The 19,842-nt window shown below is 33.4% G+C and overlaps 3 protein-coding genes and 1 pseudogene across 3 annotated transcripts; 1 reads left to right on the forward strand and 3 right to left on the reverse strand.

Moving 5' to 3' along the window:
* The first annotated feature begins 2,285 nt into the window (after positions 1-2,285).
* On the forward strand, positions 2,286-2,896 carry LOC148197901 (uncharacterized; annotated as a pseudogene).
* A 904-nt stretch (positions 2,897-3,800) lies between these two features.
* LOC148197902 (putative protein S-acyltransferase 4) lies at positions 3,801-9,149 on the reverse strand. The gene is made up of 4 exons (XM_088115669.1): positions 9,057-9,149; positions 5,071-5,259; positions 4,606-4,914; positions 3,801-4,121 (listed from the first exon to the last, which is right to left on the reverse strand). Exons 1-4 carry the CDS (start codon positions 9,147-9,149, stop codon positions 3,801-3,803), a joined length of 912 nt encoding a protein of 303 aa, XP_087971795.1.
* Positions 9,150-10,534: 1,385 nt separating this feature from the next.
* Positions 10,535-12,087, reverse strand: LOC148197903 (zinc ion binding / nucleic acid binding protein). Its single transcript, XM_088115671.1, is given in 6 exon segments — positions 10,535-11,388; positions 11,390-11,544; positions 11,547-11,670; positions 11,672-11,835; positions 11,838-11,979; positions 12,034-12,087. Coding segments are annotated over 6 exon segments (720 nt in total). The 3' UTR covers positions 10,535-11,307.
* Positions 12,088-13,977: 1,890 nt separating this feature from the next.
* On the reverse strand, positions 13,978-16,704 carry LOC124841884 (putative protein S-acyltransferase 1). Its single transcript, XM_047318262.2, has 5 exons — positions 16,489-16,704; positions 16,128-16,307; positions 15,730-16,038; positions 15,287-15,508; positions 13,978-14,702 (listed from the first exon to the last, which is right to left on the reverse strand). The coding sequence occupies exons 1-5, from the start codon at positions 16,573-16,575 to the stop codon at positions 14,295-14,297; spliced, it is 1,206 nt and encodes a 401-aa protein (XP_047174218.2). The 5' UTR covers positions 16,576-16,704; the 3' UTR covers positions 13,978-14,294.
* Between the last annotated feature and the right edge of the window lie 3,138 nt (positions 16,705-19,842).

Raw genomic sequence — 19,842 nt, forward strand, 5'->3', positions numbered from 1 at the left:
AAATAGATTATTGTTAATAATTATATTAAATTATATACTATATTTTTTTAATAACATAATAATAAGTATGATAAGAAAATATTGATTTAAATATAATAAAATTACAACATATTAGATTATCTAATAAAATATATAATTTTATATGTGTACATAAATGATATTATTTCTAAGAGTTAATTAAAGTTTTGTAGTAGGGTTAAGAGTGATGCTCCCTCCACCACCCCATCTTCTCCATACACCTCTTCAATTTTCTTAAAATTCTAAATTTACCCTTTTTACTTTTTATTGTTATTAATTTTACTTTTTATTTTTAAAACCTTAATCTCAATCCCTTCTCACTTTCATTTTTCCTTTCACTCTCAGCAGCAAGCCCACACCCTCCTCCACGATCACTTTCTCTCTTTCTCTTAATTTCCACTTCCGTTAACACAAAAATTTGACAGAAAAAACAAATTATGCATGATATAAATTTAAAACATTTATAACTTCTGATGAGTTTTGAAGTATCATGATTTCGTAATATAATCTGCTAAAAATTTCTTCCCCATTTCCTTGTCTTTAAATAACCAAACTTGAAAATTTATGCTTAAACTTGGAACTCTGAACCACTAGGAGATAACCCTTGCAGTTGTAAACCAAACCGTTTAGGCCGCAGGAGCTTAACTTCTTTTCAATGATCGCTGAGTGTTTGGTGAATCTCGCGAAATTTGAAAGGAAATGGAAAATGTTGTGTTAACGGAAGTGGAAGTTAAGAGAAAGAGAGAAAGTGACAATGGAGGGGAGGTGGGGGCTTGCTACTGAGAGTGAAAGGAAAAGTGAAAGTAGGAGGGGATTGGGATTAGGGTTTTAAAAAATAAAAAGTAAAATTGATAAAAGTAAAAAATAAAAAGGGTAAATTTAGAATTTAAAAAAAAATTGGAGAGGTGTAGGAAAAGATGAGGTGGTGGAGGGAACATCACTCTACGGTTAAACTCACCTTAACCCTGACCCTAACCCACTTGAGAAGAGACTTTAAGAACTGAGACTATTTTTGGACCCCATTTGAAGAGGCCTTTAAAAATGAATTTTTTTCAAGAATGAGTTAAGACTGGTTCATGGGTCATGGTTGACACCTCTAGACAGGGCCAATATCTCCTAAAATTTTTAAAAAAATAAAATAATATACCGTATATATTGGAATTTTCAATTTTTTAAATTATATATTATATATTGGGAATTGATGAAAATAAAATTAGGTATCCTTTTATTTCTTTTATAAAGCACAATGTTTAATGTTAATAAATAAAAAACATAAAATCAAATATAATAATGAATAAAAATATTATTTAAGATATTTTTTTATATTTTATTTCACATTGTCTTTTGAGTTTCTCACATATTATACTCATTTCTTACTCTCACCTGTTTTTTTTTCTCGAGAAAAAAAGGAAGTTAGACAGAAACTTATTATCTTTGCTTTCATTTATCATATGTTATCTTCCATTCTCGAAGAAAAAAAGTTATTCTCTTTTATCTCAACTGATGATGAAATATTAGTTTAATAATTGACATTATATTTTTTTTTATCTCATGAACTTTTTGTATATTATTTTTTATGAATATAGAAAAAAAATGTATTATGTGTTTTTTTTTATAATTAGTTTTTAACTGTGACTTGATTATTATATATTTTTCTTTTAGTAATTACGTTTCTAATTTTTTTTTAGATTATGATAAATTATTTTTTAATCTTAAACATTTGTTTTAAGAAAAACAGGTATATTTATGAAGAATACAAGAATAATTTTATTTTTTTTAACTGGTGAAACTGAAAACAAATAAATTCAACTTCTTTACATATTTTGAAGCATGATATTATTGAGGAGCCCTTAAGGAAATACAAGTGAGGAGTTTCATGTTAATTCTTTGAAATGTCATTCAAGAAAATATTCTCAAATATGAAAATATCCAATGAGTCAAAGAGATAAAGTTAGAAAAGCTTATTTAAAATGGGGTCAATATCAAATATGACTTGAAAACTATCCTCTTTCTAAGGAGAAACATGCAAGGAGATTTCAATCTAATTGGTTTAAAAAATTTCCTTCTTACCTAGAGTATTGCTTTACTAACGATGCAACTTATGTTTAGCATGCTATTTATTTAGTTCAAAGTGGTTGGTTGTCCTAGGTCATATGTGTTTACTAAATAAGGTTTTAGATAATGAAAAAAAAAGGTTAATACAGGAAAAATAATGTGCATTTCTCAATCACATTGGAGATGGTCCTTACTAATCGCATAACAATGAAATGAAAGCTTATGAAGACTTGTTCAATCAATCTATGCACATTAATAACATTATAAATGTTCAAAGTTTAGAGCAAGTTTGCCAGAATGTTTATGACTTAAAACCACTATCGATACACTTTGTTGACTAGTATTTCAAGCTTATGCATTTAGAGGCCATGAGGAAATACCATAGGATAAGTAAAAGAGGTAAATTTCTTGAGATGATTAAACTTCTAGCATCATATAATGATAAAATGACACAAGTTGTGGTTGAAAATGCTCCATATATTGAAAAGTATATTTCACATCATATTTAGAAAAAAAAATCTTACACATTTTTTTCTAGAAAAGTAAAAATTCACATTCAAGAAGAAATTAGAGATTTTAAATTTTGCATAATTGTTGATGAAACACGTGATGAATCTAAAAAGAGAGAAAATGACTATTGTTTTGAGATTTGTAGATAAGGTTGGTAATAGAAAAGAACGATTTTGATATTGTGCATGTTAAAGATACATCAATTATCACTCTAAAAAAGGAATTAAGTGTTGTTCTCTCTAAGCATAATCTTGATGTTTCTAATATATGTGGTCAAGCATATGATGGTGCTATTAATATGAAGGGAGAATAGAATGGATTACAAGCATTATTCCTTAATGACAATCCTTATGCTTATTATGTGCATTATTTTGCTCATAGACTACAACTTGCTTGGGTGGTTCCTTCAAGGGAGGTTTGGAGCTCACATTTTTATTCCTTTGTAATGTGATGATGCTATATAATGCATCTTGTCTGGCTCTTCAAAAAATTATTGTTGATGGATCAACTTATTCTTAAAGGGGTGATGATGATCCTACATTTAATATGTTCTCTTCATTTGAGTTCATATTGATTTTACATTTGTTAAAAGTGATTATTTATTGTCTTTGTTAAGCTTTGTAGAATCAGTCTCGGGATATATTGATTGTTGCACTTAATATGTTCTCTTCATTTGAGTTTATATTGATTTTCCAATTAATGAAAGTGATTACTTATTGTCTTTCTTAAGAAAGAATGGTTGGTAAAACTTACTGAAAGGTGTAAAGTTGTTTTCTGAACATGACATTGATATTCTTGAATTTAATTCTACTTATGTTGTACGTTATGACCATTCTCGACATCAAAAGGATCATGTCACTAGATAAACAACTACAAAAATTAAATAAATAATGAAAGATGAATTTCTTATCAATAGAATTGTTTAAATTGAAAAAAAATAGCTAAAAGTTTTAGTTATAATTCAATTATTGATGAATACAAGAATCTCAAATGAAAAACAATTTTTTAAGATAGGTTTGATTTCTTTTTCTAGTTATAATTATATTAAATTATATATTAATTTTTACTGTATTAATAACAATTACTAAATATATAAATTTCGAGTGTACCAAAAAATAATTATATGTCAAGGTCATGTTGGAAATCGAAGTGTGGGTCTAAGTCCCACATTAAATAGAAATGAGAAAGTAGGGCAATATATAAAGGTGAAAGACTCATTAACCCATCAGATGAACCTCCTCCTCAGTAGACCCAACAGGTACTTCTGCAGGAGGGGGATGTGGAAGGGACTCACCCTCCCTCCTCTTCAGTTCATCATATGTTTGGTTTGTACAAATGAGATATGAATGGAAAATTGAGAGGACACCAAGAAACCAACCAGCTAGAAAGCAATATACAATCAGAAAATCTGCTAAATAATCATGTGATATTGTCCTCCAAACATTTTGCCGGGAAACACTGATACAAGTGAACACGAAGACGTATAGGCACAAAATGGTTGATGTTGAAATGAACATGACGAAGTATCGATAGTTACGCTGCAATTATGTCAGAAAACCCTTAGTTCAAGAACTAAAATGAAGTAGACATCTGTGTAGTATAAAAAAAAAACATGTTTCTGTTTCTAACAAATGAAGCCAAGGAAGAGGGTCTCCAAAAAGAAGACGGGTCTTCATGTTTTTCTTGTAGAATAAGAAAATAACATAATGAACTTATTAACACTCATTTGTGCGGTTTAAGTGTCAATTGATTAGATCTATCTTTGGAGTGTTTAGAAAAGATTGTAACCTTACAGAACATAGATGTCATGGCAATTGTAGACACATACTAACATCACTAACTTCACTCACTTGTGTTGTAGTCATCAAATAGATTAGAAGATAAGTATTGCCTACTCTAAAGTTTATTCAATAATTCTTTTGAACTGATATCCCAGTAGCATAAAAGAAATTTGGATAAAAATATGTAACAATATCTCATTCAAAGTTTGAAGCTTCACTTGTTACAGTATAGTGGACTTACTCTTCCAATGCACCGGCCAACGCCCCCACAATGATGATCATATCCCTCGATACAATTGTTGCATATAGAACAATGAGTAGTACTAAGAGGTCTATAAAGCAAGCACATATCACAAAACTCTACTTTCTCTATGTGACCATTAACAACAACATCTTTTGTTGGAGCTAGTTTCAGATGAGGGGTTGTGAGATTAATCGATTCCATGGAAGAGGTAGGTATATCAAATGTATCGTCAAATTCAAGAGGTCTTGAATTTCTAGGGACAATTCCAGGATCTCTCACATTTGTTATGAGGAGGAAAATTAAATCCTGCATGGGTTGTTGGGCAACTATGCATATTAAAAAGTTGTATTACCATTCTGTAGTTGAAAAAAGACAATACACAAGAGAAAATGGTAGAAAGATGCATAAGATGACAACTAGTTTATGCAAACTCTCCAGGAATTAAATGTCAATGGTATTTACCAAAATAGTGAGAATTGCACCCACAACCACTACAAGAAACCAAAATTCATGAGAAAAGTCATCATTCTTCTTGATTTGAAGATATATTTTTACACAAAATGCAATTGCAGGTGCAACAATCAGGAATGTTGTAAGAAGTAGGGACGCTATATCTGGACCAAATATCATCCTCACACCAAATAAAAACTTCTGAAAAAAGTCAAACAAAGAAGAATTAGTAAGTATAACATGCTTGTTATTGCTGCAAGATATCCAATTATCTACATAATATTCTATTACTTTTCGTTGGGTTTGGGCTCTAAACTATGCCAAAAAGTCAAAAAGTTGAAAATTGTGGTAATCACATTTTTAACTCACTTAAGTTAAGTGAAGGGTCTGCCACAGTGTGTGAGTGTCCTTTGAGTCTCAAAACAGATAGCCACACAGCTTGTTAGAGAAAATTTTGCATAATTTTTCACTATGCAGTCTCGATAAAATGAAGATTCGGGATTCATTCACTATTTGATTGGATGTCTGAGATTAGAGATATCAACCCAACACAATAGCTCTATTTTTAGAGTTCTTGATGAGTGCATATTTATGCCCACATTTATGTTTGAAAATTAAAATTTTGATGGGATAATTGTGTTTAAATGGTTGATTTTAAGTGAATTTGTGATGATTGAAATTATTGGGTTTGGGAAATAAAGAGAGGTAAAAAGTAAGTTTTAACGCATAAATTATTCTTGGATGTTCTAATGTTTATTTGTGCAGCTGAGAATATAAGTTTTATTGGTCCAAATGGCAATTCAAGGCCCAAAATCAGGTTTTATTTGGAAAATAATGTACAGATGGACCAAACAGACAACTTTTACCCTTGCACCTCCCAATTTCCTTACATACACCCCTCTTCTCTTAAACAGGCCCAATACTAAGCCAAACAGTAACCCTATTCTAAATACACCTCCTAAATTTCCCTACCCATACCCCTCCTAAGCTAGAGTCCACCAGATCATGCCACGTCAGCCCTAACCCATGAGCATCATCTTCCACCTTCTCCACAGAAACCCTAGCCGCCAGTGCCGTCAGCCGCCGTTCCGCTTCCGCCGCTCCCGCCAATGCCGCAAGTCGCCGCACGGCCAGAACATCATCTCCTTCCTTTCTCGCCGGCGCATCAACAGACCACCACGGTGCCTCTCCATCCGCGCCGCCACCATCAACCGGGTTGCCGCTCCGCCTCCGTCACGCATCATCATCCGCAACCTCCATCATCTTCTTCGCATCTCCATGGCGCGCCGCGACACCACTCTTCTCACACGCACCAGCCACCGCGACCTTCATCGCACCTCTCCTCCATTGACGAAAGCTTGGCACAACCATCTTCATCTTCTCCATTTTCGAAACCAAATCGCGAAGCCTTCTCCTCCATCCTTGCCGCCGCGACTACATCAAACCATCACCACCAAATCGCGTCCGTCACTGCCGCACACCTATCATCGCGCATCCTCGCCGTCATCTCCAATCCCAAACCTGCAAACAGAAAACCAATCAAGAACCAGAAACGCAGAAACGCGAGCAGCGGCGGAGGGAAGCGAAAACGCAGTGCGGAGCAATTTCCCCAATTCTGAACCCTAATTTTGGGTAGGGAGGAGCCTGACACGTGTCGAGCTCCCATTGGGCGCGTCCTTCTCTGGTCAAAGCTGGTCAACACTGCTTAAGTCTGGTCAAATCTGGTCAACTGAGGGGTTTTCTTGCAATTTCAGAAACTCAGAAGGGGCTAAAATGCAGATAGAGGAAATTTCAGGGTATTTGTGCAATTTTGGAAAGTCAGAAAAGATAAAAAAAAATATAAAATTCAGTTGTTGAATTAATTTAATTTGGGAATATCAACAGAAAATATCTTCCAAATAATGTTATAATTATTTAAATCTTTTAGTTATTTGGAAGATATAAGATAAAAGATTTTATCAACTGAATATTCAGAGTCCAAGCCCAATCAAGCCTATATAAAGAGACCAAGGGGACTTCACTTCAGACATTCATTCTTTCATACTCCTCTCACTTTTCTTTCATCTTGTATTCAACTCCATTGATGGAGAGCTAAGCATCTAGGGCTAATTCTGCTATAATTCCATTATGGATTCTGAGGTTAGATTGAGTTAATGCAATTGTTTATTTTGATTATTGATTTAAGTTGTTCTCTCTATGTCTTTCATCTCTCTATCAAATTAAAAGCAAAGATTTTTCCATCATAATGTGTTTGAATCTACATGCATATTGATTATATGAGTTCTAGGGTTTCTAGGTTTAATTGAGAATCTACTTTGATTTAATTTAGAAACTTTCATATGATTAAATGGTTTTTACTTTCAATTGAGAATGTACTTTGATTGATTAGTAATAATTTCAACTATAATCAATTGAGAATTTACTTTGATTGATTAGCTTTTAATTTGGTTAGGAGATTTAAGAATAGATATGATTAAACACAATAGAATTTGATTGAGAATGTACTTTGGTTGAATTTATTGTGAATAATCTAGAAAGGTTTTGCATTTGATTGAGAATTTACTTTGGTTAAATGCATGCTCGCCCTCAAATTAATTAAGAATGTACTTTAATTAATTTGAAACTTAAACAATAATCAATTGAACAATTATCCGTGAATAACCGATGATGAATCTATCTTGGAAAAACAGTGGAATTAGCCTATTTCATTGTAACTGTTTTTAAGTTTATTAATTGTTCTTTAAACATTCTCCAAACATCATTTTTATTCATAAGCATTGCATAACATAAGAGTCAGATATTCAAAAGCAATTTCGTGTTCGTTGGGAGACGACTCAGGGTTACTTTAGCCCTATCTACCTTCTTGAATACTACTTGGCAATACTGAAGTTGCCTTGAAAAGTAGTATTAATTTGATAGTTCTTCTTTCTTTGTTTTTCACTTTTGTAAACTTTGTAGCTTTGATATTTGATTTAGAGTTAACACTAGTTTGTGCAAGTAATTAAGAATTCTTTGTATCATTGGTTGATCATAATGAAAATATTTCTTTAGTTTGTCCAACTTGTATTTTTTATCCTTAAATTGAGAGGTTTTTCATAATTATGGTGTCTTTGATATTTTATTTTGGGGATTTATTGTTGTTATTAATTAATGGAAAATGATATTTGAACAACCATTTTTGACAACATTTAGACACGCGCACACGTGTCTAAATTTGAGTGGTCCAGTTGGAAAAATTAAATGAAAATGGACCACTCAAATTTAGACACGTGTGCGCGTGTCTAAATGTTGTCAAAAATGGTTGTTCAACTGTCATTTTCCTTAATTAATTATTGCTCCTCATAGATTCTAGAAAGTTAGAAGAATTTTATCCGATGCATAATGGATAGTATTGTGTTGTTTTCCCATCACTTTTCTACCAAAAACATCAAGGTAATAACTTTCATATGGTAGACATATAGAAGCTTAAAAAATCCACAGCCATGTCAAATTCATCTATTGAAATGAAATATTGACCAAAAGAAAAGTGTTCCCGTTGAAGTGGCACCGGTACATAATAGGCTAAAATCATCCAAACATCATCTATTCACATTTGCCGATTAAAAAAGCAAATAAATGAAAAAACATCATGGATTCACATTTACATAAAAATGATTACACAAGATTAATCCCCGATTTGCAAGCATTAATTTTTGTCCCTAATTTACCATCAACCCTCTAAAGCGATCAAGCAAGCATCGATACAATTGAAATTCTCGATCAAAAGCAACATTCATCATGTTGGAAGAAACATTCCACAACTAAAAAGATATTGAATCACGACGTAAGAGGCAATCTATTAATATAAAAAATCAACAAAACATGATTGAGGCATGGACAAACAAGTACAACAATTCAAACAAAGATTGAATTGTGACCAAACACAATTCATTCATGATCAAAATCCAGTTGTGAGACATGAAAACCAATTCAAAACAAAAGTTGAAATATAATCTCACGTTGCCTTTCCTCCAACCTTGATAGACCCTCTTTTGTTGCTGACCCACATTGCTAGGAGAAACCCCAATTTCTGGATTTCTGTTTCCAGCCATGGCAGCAACACCTCGTGTGCAATCAAAATTGCACCCTAATGCCTTGATAAAACCCATAAACCCAATTCAAGTCCCAACTCAAACAAAAATCCTCTTAAAAATCCAAAATGTTCTGGCTTTCCTTACGAGTCTCCTTCTGCAGTGGAAAGAGACAAGGCAGATGAAAGAGAGAGAAAGAGAAGAGAGAACAAGAGATAGAGATAGAAAGAGAGAGAGAGAGAGAGAGAGAGAGAGAGAGAGAGAGAGAGAGAACAAAGAGATGTTTGGAATGGCAGCAATTGAGAATCAAGCTGTGACACCAAATCAAAACGAGAAAATTTGTGGGGTTGAAGGGATCGTTGGAAGATGACAATCTCGATGATCCTTTTCTAATCAATTCCTTCCTCGAAGTTTCTTACCTTTTCTTTCCTTCTCTTATTATTTTCTTCTCTTTCTCTTTCTCTTTCTCTCTTCCTCTTCTGGTGTTCTGAACTGATTTCCCAATTCTTCGCGGCTTTTACGCGCGGAATGTTTCTTTACAACACTACAACCTTTCCTTTTCCGTTTCTCATAACATTCTTAAATTCTATCATACGTGGTTTTTTCTTTTTTGTTCTAAAATACATCAGCAATCATGAAAATTATAGATTAAATAACACCCATAAATATTTATTTATAGCTCATCATTAAATCTTCCAAACAACCTTCGTCTTAGAAAATTATGTTGTCTCTCTGTATTATTTTTCTCATAAGTATAATATGCAATAAAATAAAAACTTACACGATGAATGATAAAAATCATATACTTTTAAGAAATGCAAAAAATATCGAAAAGCAAAAGGCCAAGGTACTGAAAAAACAAGTCCCATGTAAGATAAATCTGATCTAAAATTTTAATGATGATTAATGGTAAATATGATGATGTTGATAACTTGAATGTTAATGACGGCTGGAATAGATAAAGAAAATTCACACGTAAAACACTCTTTGATACTTGTAAAAGTAAGAGAATTTTATGATCTATTAATACAATAGTAAATATGAGAATGTGATTGCACCTCTTACAAAAAATACCATGTAAGATCAGTTATAAAATAAAATATAATAAGAACTTATCATATTTATGATAAATCAGATGATAATAACAGTAATATATTATTTAACCAGATTAATGATATATTATGTTGATATATGATATAAAAAGATATTTATGATGTAATTAAACTATCGAAATTTGACCATATATGTTATGTTATTATACCATTACTGCTTCAACAAATATTTCTATGAATATTATTTAATCATTTTAGGTCAATAATGTTGAATGAATCTTGTTAGACCACGTTTTTTAACATATTTGTTGGATCGGGTATATATACAAGCCTCTCAAGCTCATAAGCTTGATTAGTCGATGGAGTGAACTTGTCACGATTGTAATTGACCCTTTGATCGAATTGTAGTCAACTTTATGTTGTAAGTAGAATGGCAGTTTGATCGGACTTTGTGCTCGTCATTGACCATGCTGAACTTAGAGCATTGAAACCAAAAATTACAATCCAAACCTGAGATCAAACACAAGATCAACATCTTTAACACCTGCATCATTGTCAACTAGCATATTGTAGTTGGAAGCATCAAATATCAAATCTTCAAGCTTGTAATCATCAAATCTTTAAACTTCAACACTCTTCTATATCAACAGATAGATCTAAAAAGGAGTGTCACAATCCTTGTTAAACTGACAAGCCATCGCAGAATCAGCTGGAACTTTCTTAAATTGAACCTCGTTTCTATCATTCTTTTTGGCAGCATCATTCTCAGGGTCTTCACAACCACAATCCATATGCTGATCATTATGATACAAATTCTCTGCTACTGTAAAATTCTGATGAGATTCAGAATGATGAATAACAGAATCAACATGTTGATTGTTTTGATAGTCAACCTCATTTTCTTTTTCTACCAAAGTGATAGGCTCAAGCGCAGGCATGTATTCCATTCAACCATTTGGTTTTTAGAAAAAGTTTCCCCATTTCTGTCGTGGTCAGGAACACTTTTACCAGCAGAAACAATTTTTTCCCCATACCATCCAAATGGATATAAAACCTTTTCAAATTGTGGCTTAGGAACATAAACATAAAGTGTTCTTAATCCCGCTATGCCCATTGGATTGCCTTTTTCAATTGTCAATATAGTGATCTATCACATTGCAAATAGAATAGAAGGGAGGAAGTTTCTCATACTCCATGTCTGCAACAAAAAGTGAACCCTGGTCTTTTAATCCAAAGTTGATTTGGTAGCTCGATCGAAAGATCCACGTCAACAAGCACACGAGCAAAGAAACCTTATGTCTTCATCATAGTGTTGTCATCCAAAGATAAGAGGATACTAATGCCCCTAGCAATTGAAATGGTCGCCTAGGCTTCCAATATTCAAGCGGTAGGCCACAGATTTTTTGGTTAATTTCATAGTGGGCGCAAAAATTTGGGACCATGAAAAGTCTTAACGTACCCGGAGAGAGGTTCCAAGATCCAATGGTTAAAACTCATAATCATGTCCTCTACGGAACTAAAAGCAAATTCAGAGAATTCTTTTCCAAGAGGGATGACTTTCCAAGATCCAAGGGACTTCCAAGGTTTGGCCAACTCTCTGCATAGCTAAAGATGAGTTAAAGACTTATCACCATTAGGGAGAATCACTCTCCCAGTAGATGATTTTTTCATTCGTCCAACCTCGCAAGGTAGTCTTCTTCAGCCACTTGGAGCGCTACCATGTCGCCTTTAATGCAAAGAGGTGGCAATTGAAAAAAAGGAATATTACAGGCATTGTGTAAGACCTGGGCAAAAGTTTTCTTTTATGCATTCATACCAACTGCCTAAGTAGATTTGGGAGGAGAAATACCAACCCCTTGTTGTAAACACTCCCAAGGAATGGCAAAACCCAAAAAATCTGACCCCATATCCTTAAGAACCGGAAAAAGAATGAAGCAAAAACACAAACAGATAGAGGGCACACCAGAGAATGAAAGCAATACACTCCACCACAACCAGCGAACCCTTTCCTTTTCAACAAACACCTAGAGTGCCAGAAAAAGAAGAAAAAGAAAACAATTTAGTCACCACCAGCCTGCCAAAGCACCGGGGAAACTAAGAGGAGGCCAAAACCCAAGAAAACTAGAAAACAACTAAAATCAGAAAGTAAATGCAGAAAGAAAGATAACGGACAAGTCGCGCTAAGCTCGAAGATAACCGCTTAGCCAAAACTGAACCTGTGTCACTGTCACACGAAGACAAAAGAGCAAACCCTACTTGTGCACTCATGATTGGTCCGAAACCACTGCAGCAAAACGATGACGCAAAGAAATCTTATAACATTTTTGGATTTTTTAATTTTTACCAACACCAAATATATGTAATTATAAATATTTAATTTTTCTTATAATAAACATATGCGAGTAAATATATTTTTACTCAACTAGTATATATAGGTAAAAGTGTGAGTAGTATAAATATTGTTTACTGTTATGATGGTATTTTATGCTTTTATAAAGATTTATTATTTAATTCAACTATAACATTAAATAGTTAATAAACATGATTAAAGTTCATTAACAAAGTCTAAAAAATTTCAATACAAAGTTTATAGTTTATAAAAATTCATTCCGATGCTTTTAACTAAAATATTTAACATTTTAACAAACTCTATAATATATTTAACGTTTTTATTATAAATAATAAAAAAGGAACCCTTTTAAAATCCAAATTACCATTGAGAATTTAAAAAATTAATAATGTACCGAAATGAAAAAAAAACAAACAAACAAAAGAACTAACAACAACGTTTATATTTTATATAAAAAGAATAGTTGATTTCCCATGTTCGATAAAAAAGAAATGGGTGAGTTAATTAATTTTAGTTATATAATGTCTGAAATTTAATTTTTATTTTACAAATGTCTAATAAATAAATAACTTAAGTAGCGATAATATTTAAAAAGACTATATAATTCAATGGATAAGCGTTTTTTCACTCCAAGATTGGGAGTTTTTTTTTTTATCGTTAATAGACCAATATTGCATCTACTTGCATAAAAAATGAGTTAACATTTTATTAATAAATTTAACTATAAATTAAGAGTATAAAGATAACTCTTCATTAATACATATGAAAGTGGTCCATATATTTGTTATATTTTGAAAAAGAAAAAAAAAAGTTCATTTATTTCTTACATAAGGAATTATATAATATGTGAACTTTTATCTCTACAGAATCTGTCATTATTGCTTAAAGTAGACAAAGAAAATATGCATATAATATTTTCTAGTTACAAAAATACAATTTGCATAGATATTACAATAAAAAGACATTAACCTTATTTCTTCCAGTATGTGTTAGTAACAAATTTGAAATTCAAAAATAAAAGTTTTACCACTAAAGGAAAGTGCTAATAACACATTCTTGTTATTAATTAAAATATATTAAAATTTACAAAACAAGCATACGCAATTGTTTGTAATTTGTAATAAATTTCAACTAATATAGAAGGAAAATAAATAAAAAATTAAAGGTATTTTCTTTTAACAATTCTAAATTCTTCTAATTCTAATAATTGTATTTACTTTTTATTTATTTGTTTTATAATTAAGTGAAAGGATATAATATTACTCTTATTCCATGCTATAACAAAACAATTGGAATTGCAGACAAAATCTAGCATCCTAACTAACTTTAAGAAAGGGAATAAAATTGTTCATCGTTGATTAATCTAACTCCTTCATTCATTTATAGATCCTGCATTCATATGTGAACATATGTCAGTTTTTGTAACTAGTCACTTTTTTTTTTCTCTCTCAGCATTGAAAATATCTAAGTTTCCATTGAGACATGTCATTTGTTTCATTCACTTTAGAAGTTCCATTATAAATGAAACCACTTGTACCCTTTTGCATGTTTCTTCATTCATCAGAAAATCAACATTCTAACCTCAGAGTCCATTCCCTATCAGAATATGCCAAAAGAATCTGCATCAACGACAGTTATTTTAAATCATTCGAGTCCTCAAGCTTCTGTGACTAACAAGTTCTGCAAATCTGTTGCAAGTTCTTGATCATTGACTGTTTAGGGCAAAAGTAATATATTTTAAATACCTTCAAAGAACCAACAGAATCACTGCTTCTCTTCTTGTGCATTGGCTCCTCCAGTTTTGGATTTAGTTTGTTCAGCAGGAACAAAAATATCATATTCACCTTCTTTTTCTCCTGCTTTTTTCTTTAAAGTATCATCAATGCCACTATAATCCAGTTCCTTCAAGATGGGAGGAACTCGCATACCATCTTTGCCATACATTGTTCCCATTTCCATGTCAAATTTGTGCTTTGAGCTTATAAAACCTCTTTCCAAATCTGAAGTATACGATTCATCTGGAATATCATCCTCAACCACAACCCATTCTCTGAAATTTATCAATGATTTTGGGATCCTACCACAGGAAAGTTCTTTGAAGTTTCGCATTATTCCCTTTGTATATGGATTTTCCTTCTTATCGTATCGGTACCGAAAATTCTCATAGGTTGTCTGTAACAAAAGACAAGATAAAAAAAAGTGAGTATGGTAGTATTATTTTGACTATGTTTAGCAACCCTAGAAAAAGAGTATCATTCTTTCCAAAACATTCACTTCACAACCCTAAATAATAATTTTTTAACCATGTTTAGCATTATTTTTTAATTTAAAATCTCAATATACATTGTTATATTATTAAAGTGGGTTGTAAAGTGGGAGTAATTTTTTTTCAAGAGTGTCAAAATACTCTTTTCCACAATACAAAGTGATGAGAAAGTATGTGAGGCTTTACAGATAAAGCATACGTAAAGATCAAGACACAATACACATATTCATTAAATAATGAAGCAGATGATGAATTTGCTACAAATAAATCATGCTAAAACTCAACTTTGATTAAATAATGAGAAATATATTTGTATGTTTAATTACTGCAGTAGTCCAATATTCTTAAATATATAAGTAAGAATAATAGTATGCATAAATTAAATTATATAACTAATGACCAATTCTAAGATAATCACATGTACATGCAATAAGAAACCATTATATGAATGTTGCAAATATTAATGTTCAATGGAAAAAGAAATGAATACCTGGTTGGTGGAAATCAAATAAAGATGGAAAACCGTTAGCCCTCCCACGAACCAAACAGCTATGAAGCAATAAACAATGAGAGTAACTGATAGAACATCATGTGACATGTTGACCCACAATCTACCCTTCTGTCGGAGAAGGTTAACCCAAGAAAAAGCAAACACATATATACACAACAAGGTTGATGTTGATATGAACAAAATGAAGAATGGATAGTTACGCTGCAGAAACAAGAACGAAAAGGAACAAAGTTAGGTTCTTTTGAAGAAAAAAAAAGGCATATATCAATACATGTTCTAAGTTCATTTGTTATCAAATTCAATAAACATACATTACGTGTTAATCTGTGATCTGTAATAGTGCATATCAGTATATTCAAAACTTCTGCAAAAGCAGATAAAAGAAACAAACATTAATGTTGTAGATAAGTAGGGAAACTTACCGATGCAATGCACTGACCAACCCAAGGGCAATGATGATCAAACTTTTGCACACAATTGTTGCAAATAGAACAATGAGAGGCACGTGGCGGACGATACAACAAACAAGTGTCACAAAATTTCACCTTTACTGTGTGACCATTAACAGTCATATCTTTCACTCTGGGAAACTTCAAATTAGGGGCCTTATTGTTTATCCATTCCATGGATGGTGTGTTTATGTCTAAAGGTTCATCTAATTCAGGTGGTTGTGCATTTCTGGGGATAATGCCTGGATCTCTACTAGATGTCATGAAGAGAAAAACAAAAACCTGTTAAAACCAATTAAATGATGTTAAGAATACCATTCCCATGTTAAACACTCAATATTGATAAGGCAAAACCTTTCAACTTTACCAACCAAAACTGTGAGAACCACTCCTCCAATTAGTACAGGGTTGCTAAAGTGAGGGTCTTCTTTCTTTAATGATAATAGCATTCTTATGCAAAATGTAATTGCAGGACCTCCAATCAGGAACGATGTTAGAAAAAGAGATGATGCATCCTGACCGAAAACTAATCTTCCACCACAGAGAAATTTCTGACAACAAAAACGTTAATTATGCATAATTAAATTACATCACAATATAGTGAAATTATTATACCTAATAGACTACTTCCTAAATAAAGAATTTGATGAATCAATTATACCCTTTAAGAGAAACATTAAGTGACGGAAAGAGTATAGATGGTGTATAAAATTTGAAGGGAAAAAAGTGTACATTGTTTCCTTTCCAAACTTGGTAGAGCCTTCTCTTGACGCCGGAAGGTGGAATTGAGGTGGCGATAGACGAGGAGCGAGAGGCCATTTTATTATTGTTTTGGTGGCAGGAATCGTGGTTGAAGATGATGTTGTTGCAATGATCACCTCTGTCAGCAAAAATCCACTTGCATTTGTTTCGTGGTATTGAATTAAGACTTTTGCTTAATGTTCTGGATTATTGTTCCTCACCGCGAGATCAATTGGCCGTGGTAGGGGAACAACAAGAAGGGAATTGAATTTCCCTTCTGAAGTTCCTTCCTTTTTTTTCTTACAATCTCATTTTCTCACACCTTCTCGCCTCTCTCCCCTCTCTCTCTCTCTTCATCCATGAAACAAGCATTGCTCTAACGATCTTTCAAATTCCACCGATCTTTTCGTTACTACTAACTATTTTAGACAACATTGTAATGCTATATGGTACTACTTTTTTTCACCACGTTAATGTGTGTGATCACACAAATCACACAAATCATTTTTTTAATGTATATTCTATAATAAAATATTGCATATGAAGAAATTAATAAACTTTGGATATAATTTTTATAATTAATTCAGAAATTCATATATAGATATAATTGCAAGTTGAACTTCAATGCTAGATTTTTATTTATTTTTACTAACTATATATGTATTGGATGTCTCAGGGATAAATGTAGTGATATGTGCAAAAGACTGTTAGTTTACGAATAGTAGTTCAGATTATTAAACCATTTCAGTTTAATTATAATGTAAAGAAAAACTAGAAAAAAGTTGTAATATTTTTGTATATTAATGATTTTTTTATATTTAACTTTTTATGAAATAAAGATAACAGCATTTAAAAAACATTGAATTTTAAAATGCCTCAAAATCAGTAAAACATTAGAAACTAATTAGATTATTTAGTGTGTGAATTGTAATTATAATAAGTATACACCGTATTTAATAAAGATAAGAACGTGATTAAAAATTATATAATACATGGGCAAAAATATCATACATAAAGTTGTAACTTTTTTTCGTAATTTTTAAAAACATGTTATAATAAATATAACTAATGTTTAACATTATCTCAATATTTTAAATTAAACATGTTATTTTATTGATATGTATATCTTCATAATAATAAAATATATAACTTTATAATATAAGAATTTACATAATTGTATTTTATTACCAATATTATTGTTAATATATGAACTGAAATGTTTCGTAACTCGATGAATTATAACAAGCTTTAGTAAACAAATAATAAGATTAAAATAATATCCTTAAAAGCATATAAGCACAAGAATATATATATATATATTAACTACCTCTTAATATTAGAATCATAATAAGGTATTTTTCACAACTAAAATTTGATACTTTAACAGGTTACACACAAGCACATACACACACAGACACACAAACACAGACACACACACACAGACACACACAGACACATAGACACACACACCCACGCATAAACGCACACTCACACACAACACACACACACGCAAACACACACACACAAACAGCACACGCACACACAAAGACACAAACACACACAGAGACCCACACACACCCACACACACGCACAAACGCACACTCACACAAACCACACTCACACAAACCACACACACACAAACACACGCACACACACACAGACACACACACACAGACAAACACACAAACACACACACAGAGACACAGACACACACACACACCCACACACACACGCACAAACGCACACTCACACACACACGCACAAACGCACACTCACACACAACACACACACACACAAACACACGCACACGCACACACACACACACACACACACACACACACAGACTCAAACACACGCACACCCGCACACGCTCGCACAAACAAGCACACACACACACACACAACACACGAACACAACACACACACACACACACACGAACATACGCACACGTACACACACGCACGCATACACAGACACACACGCACGCACACACACACAAACACACACAGACACCACACACCACACGAACACACGAACACACGCACACGCACACACACACACACTCACACACACACACACACCAACCTACACACACACAAACACACAGACCCACACACACACACACACACAGAAACACACACACACACACACACACACACAGAGAAACACACACATACACACAGATACAGACACATACAGAGACACACACACACACACATACACACAGATAACACACACAACACACGAACACAACACACACACACACACACACACACTCACATAGACACACCACACACACACGCACACACGCGCATGCGCACACCCACACACTTGCACACACGCACACACTCGCACAAACAAGCACACACAACACACAAACATAACACACACACAAACATACGCACACGTACACACACACACGCAGACACACAGACACAAACACACAAACACACAGACACACACATGCAAAAAACTCACACGCGCACACACACACAAACACGCACACACACAAACACACACATACACACAAACACCACACAAGCACACAACACAAACACACGCACATGCACACACACGTACACACACCCATACTCGCACACACACTCACACACACACACACACACAAACAAACACAAAAACACCAACCTACACACACACACAAACACACAGACCCACTCACACACATACACACAGAAACACACACACACACAAACACATACAGAGATACACACACACACATACATACAGATACAACACACACACACAACACACAAAGACAACACACGCATACGCACACACACACACACACTCACACAGACACACCACACGCACACGCACACACACGTGTACAGACAAACACACACACACACACACACTCACACAGACACACCACACGCACACGCACACACACGCGTACAGACAAACACACACACACACATACGCGCACAAATACACGCACACACGAGCACACACACAGACACACAAATGCACACACACACCCACACTCACACACACCAACAGTAACACACACACACAACAAACACACGCACACGCGCACACTAACACACGCACACAACACATGCACACGCACACACACACACACGCACGAGCACACATCACATACAAAGACACACACACTCACTCACACACAAAGACACACACACATAGACACACAAACACAACCCACACATACGAACACAACATACGCACACACACACACACAAGCACACACAACACACGAATGTAACACACACACACACGGGCACACACAACACATGAACACAACACATGCACCCGCACACACGCACATGCACAGGCACACACGCACGCACACACACCCACCCA

This window comes from Vigna umbellata, chromosome 5 (genome assembly GCF_029865625.1).
Source record: "Vigna umbellata cultivar VRB3 chromosome 5, Vumbellata_1.0, whole genome shotgun sequence".
In the NCBI taxonomy this organism is placed as follows: domain Eukaryota; kingdom Viridiplantae; phylum Streptophyta; class Magnoliopsida; order Fabales; family Fabaceae; genus Vigna; species Vigna umbellata.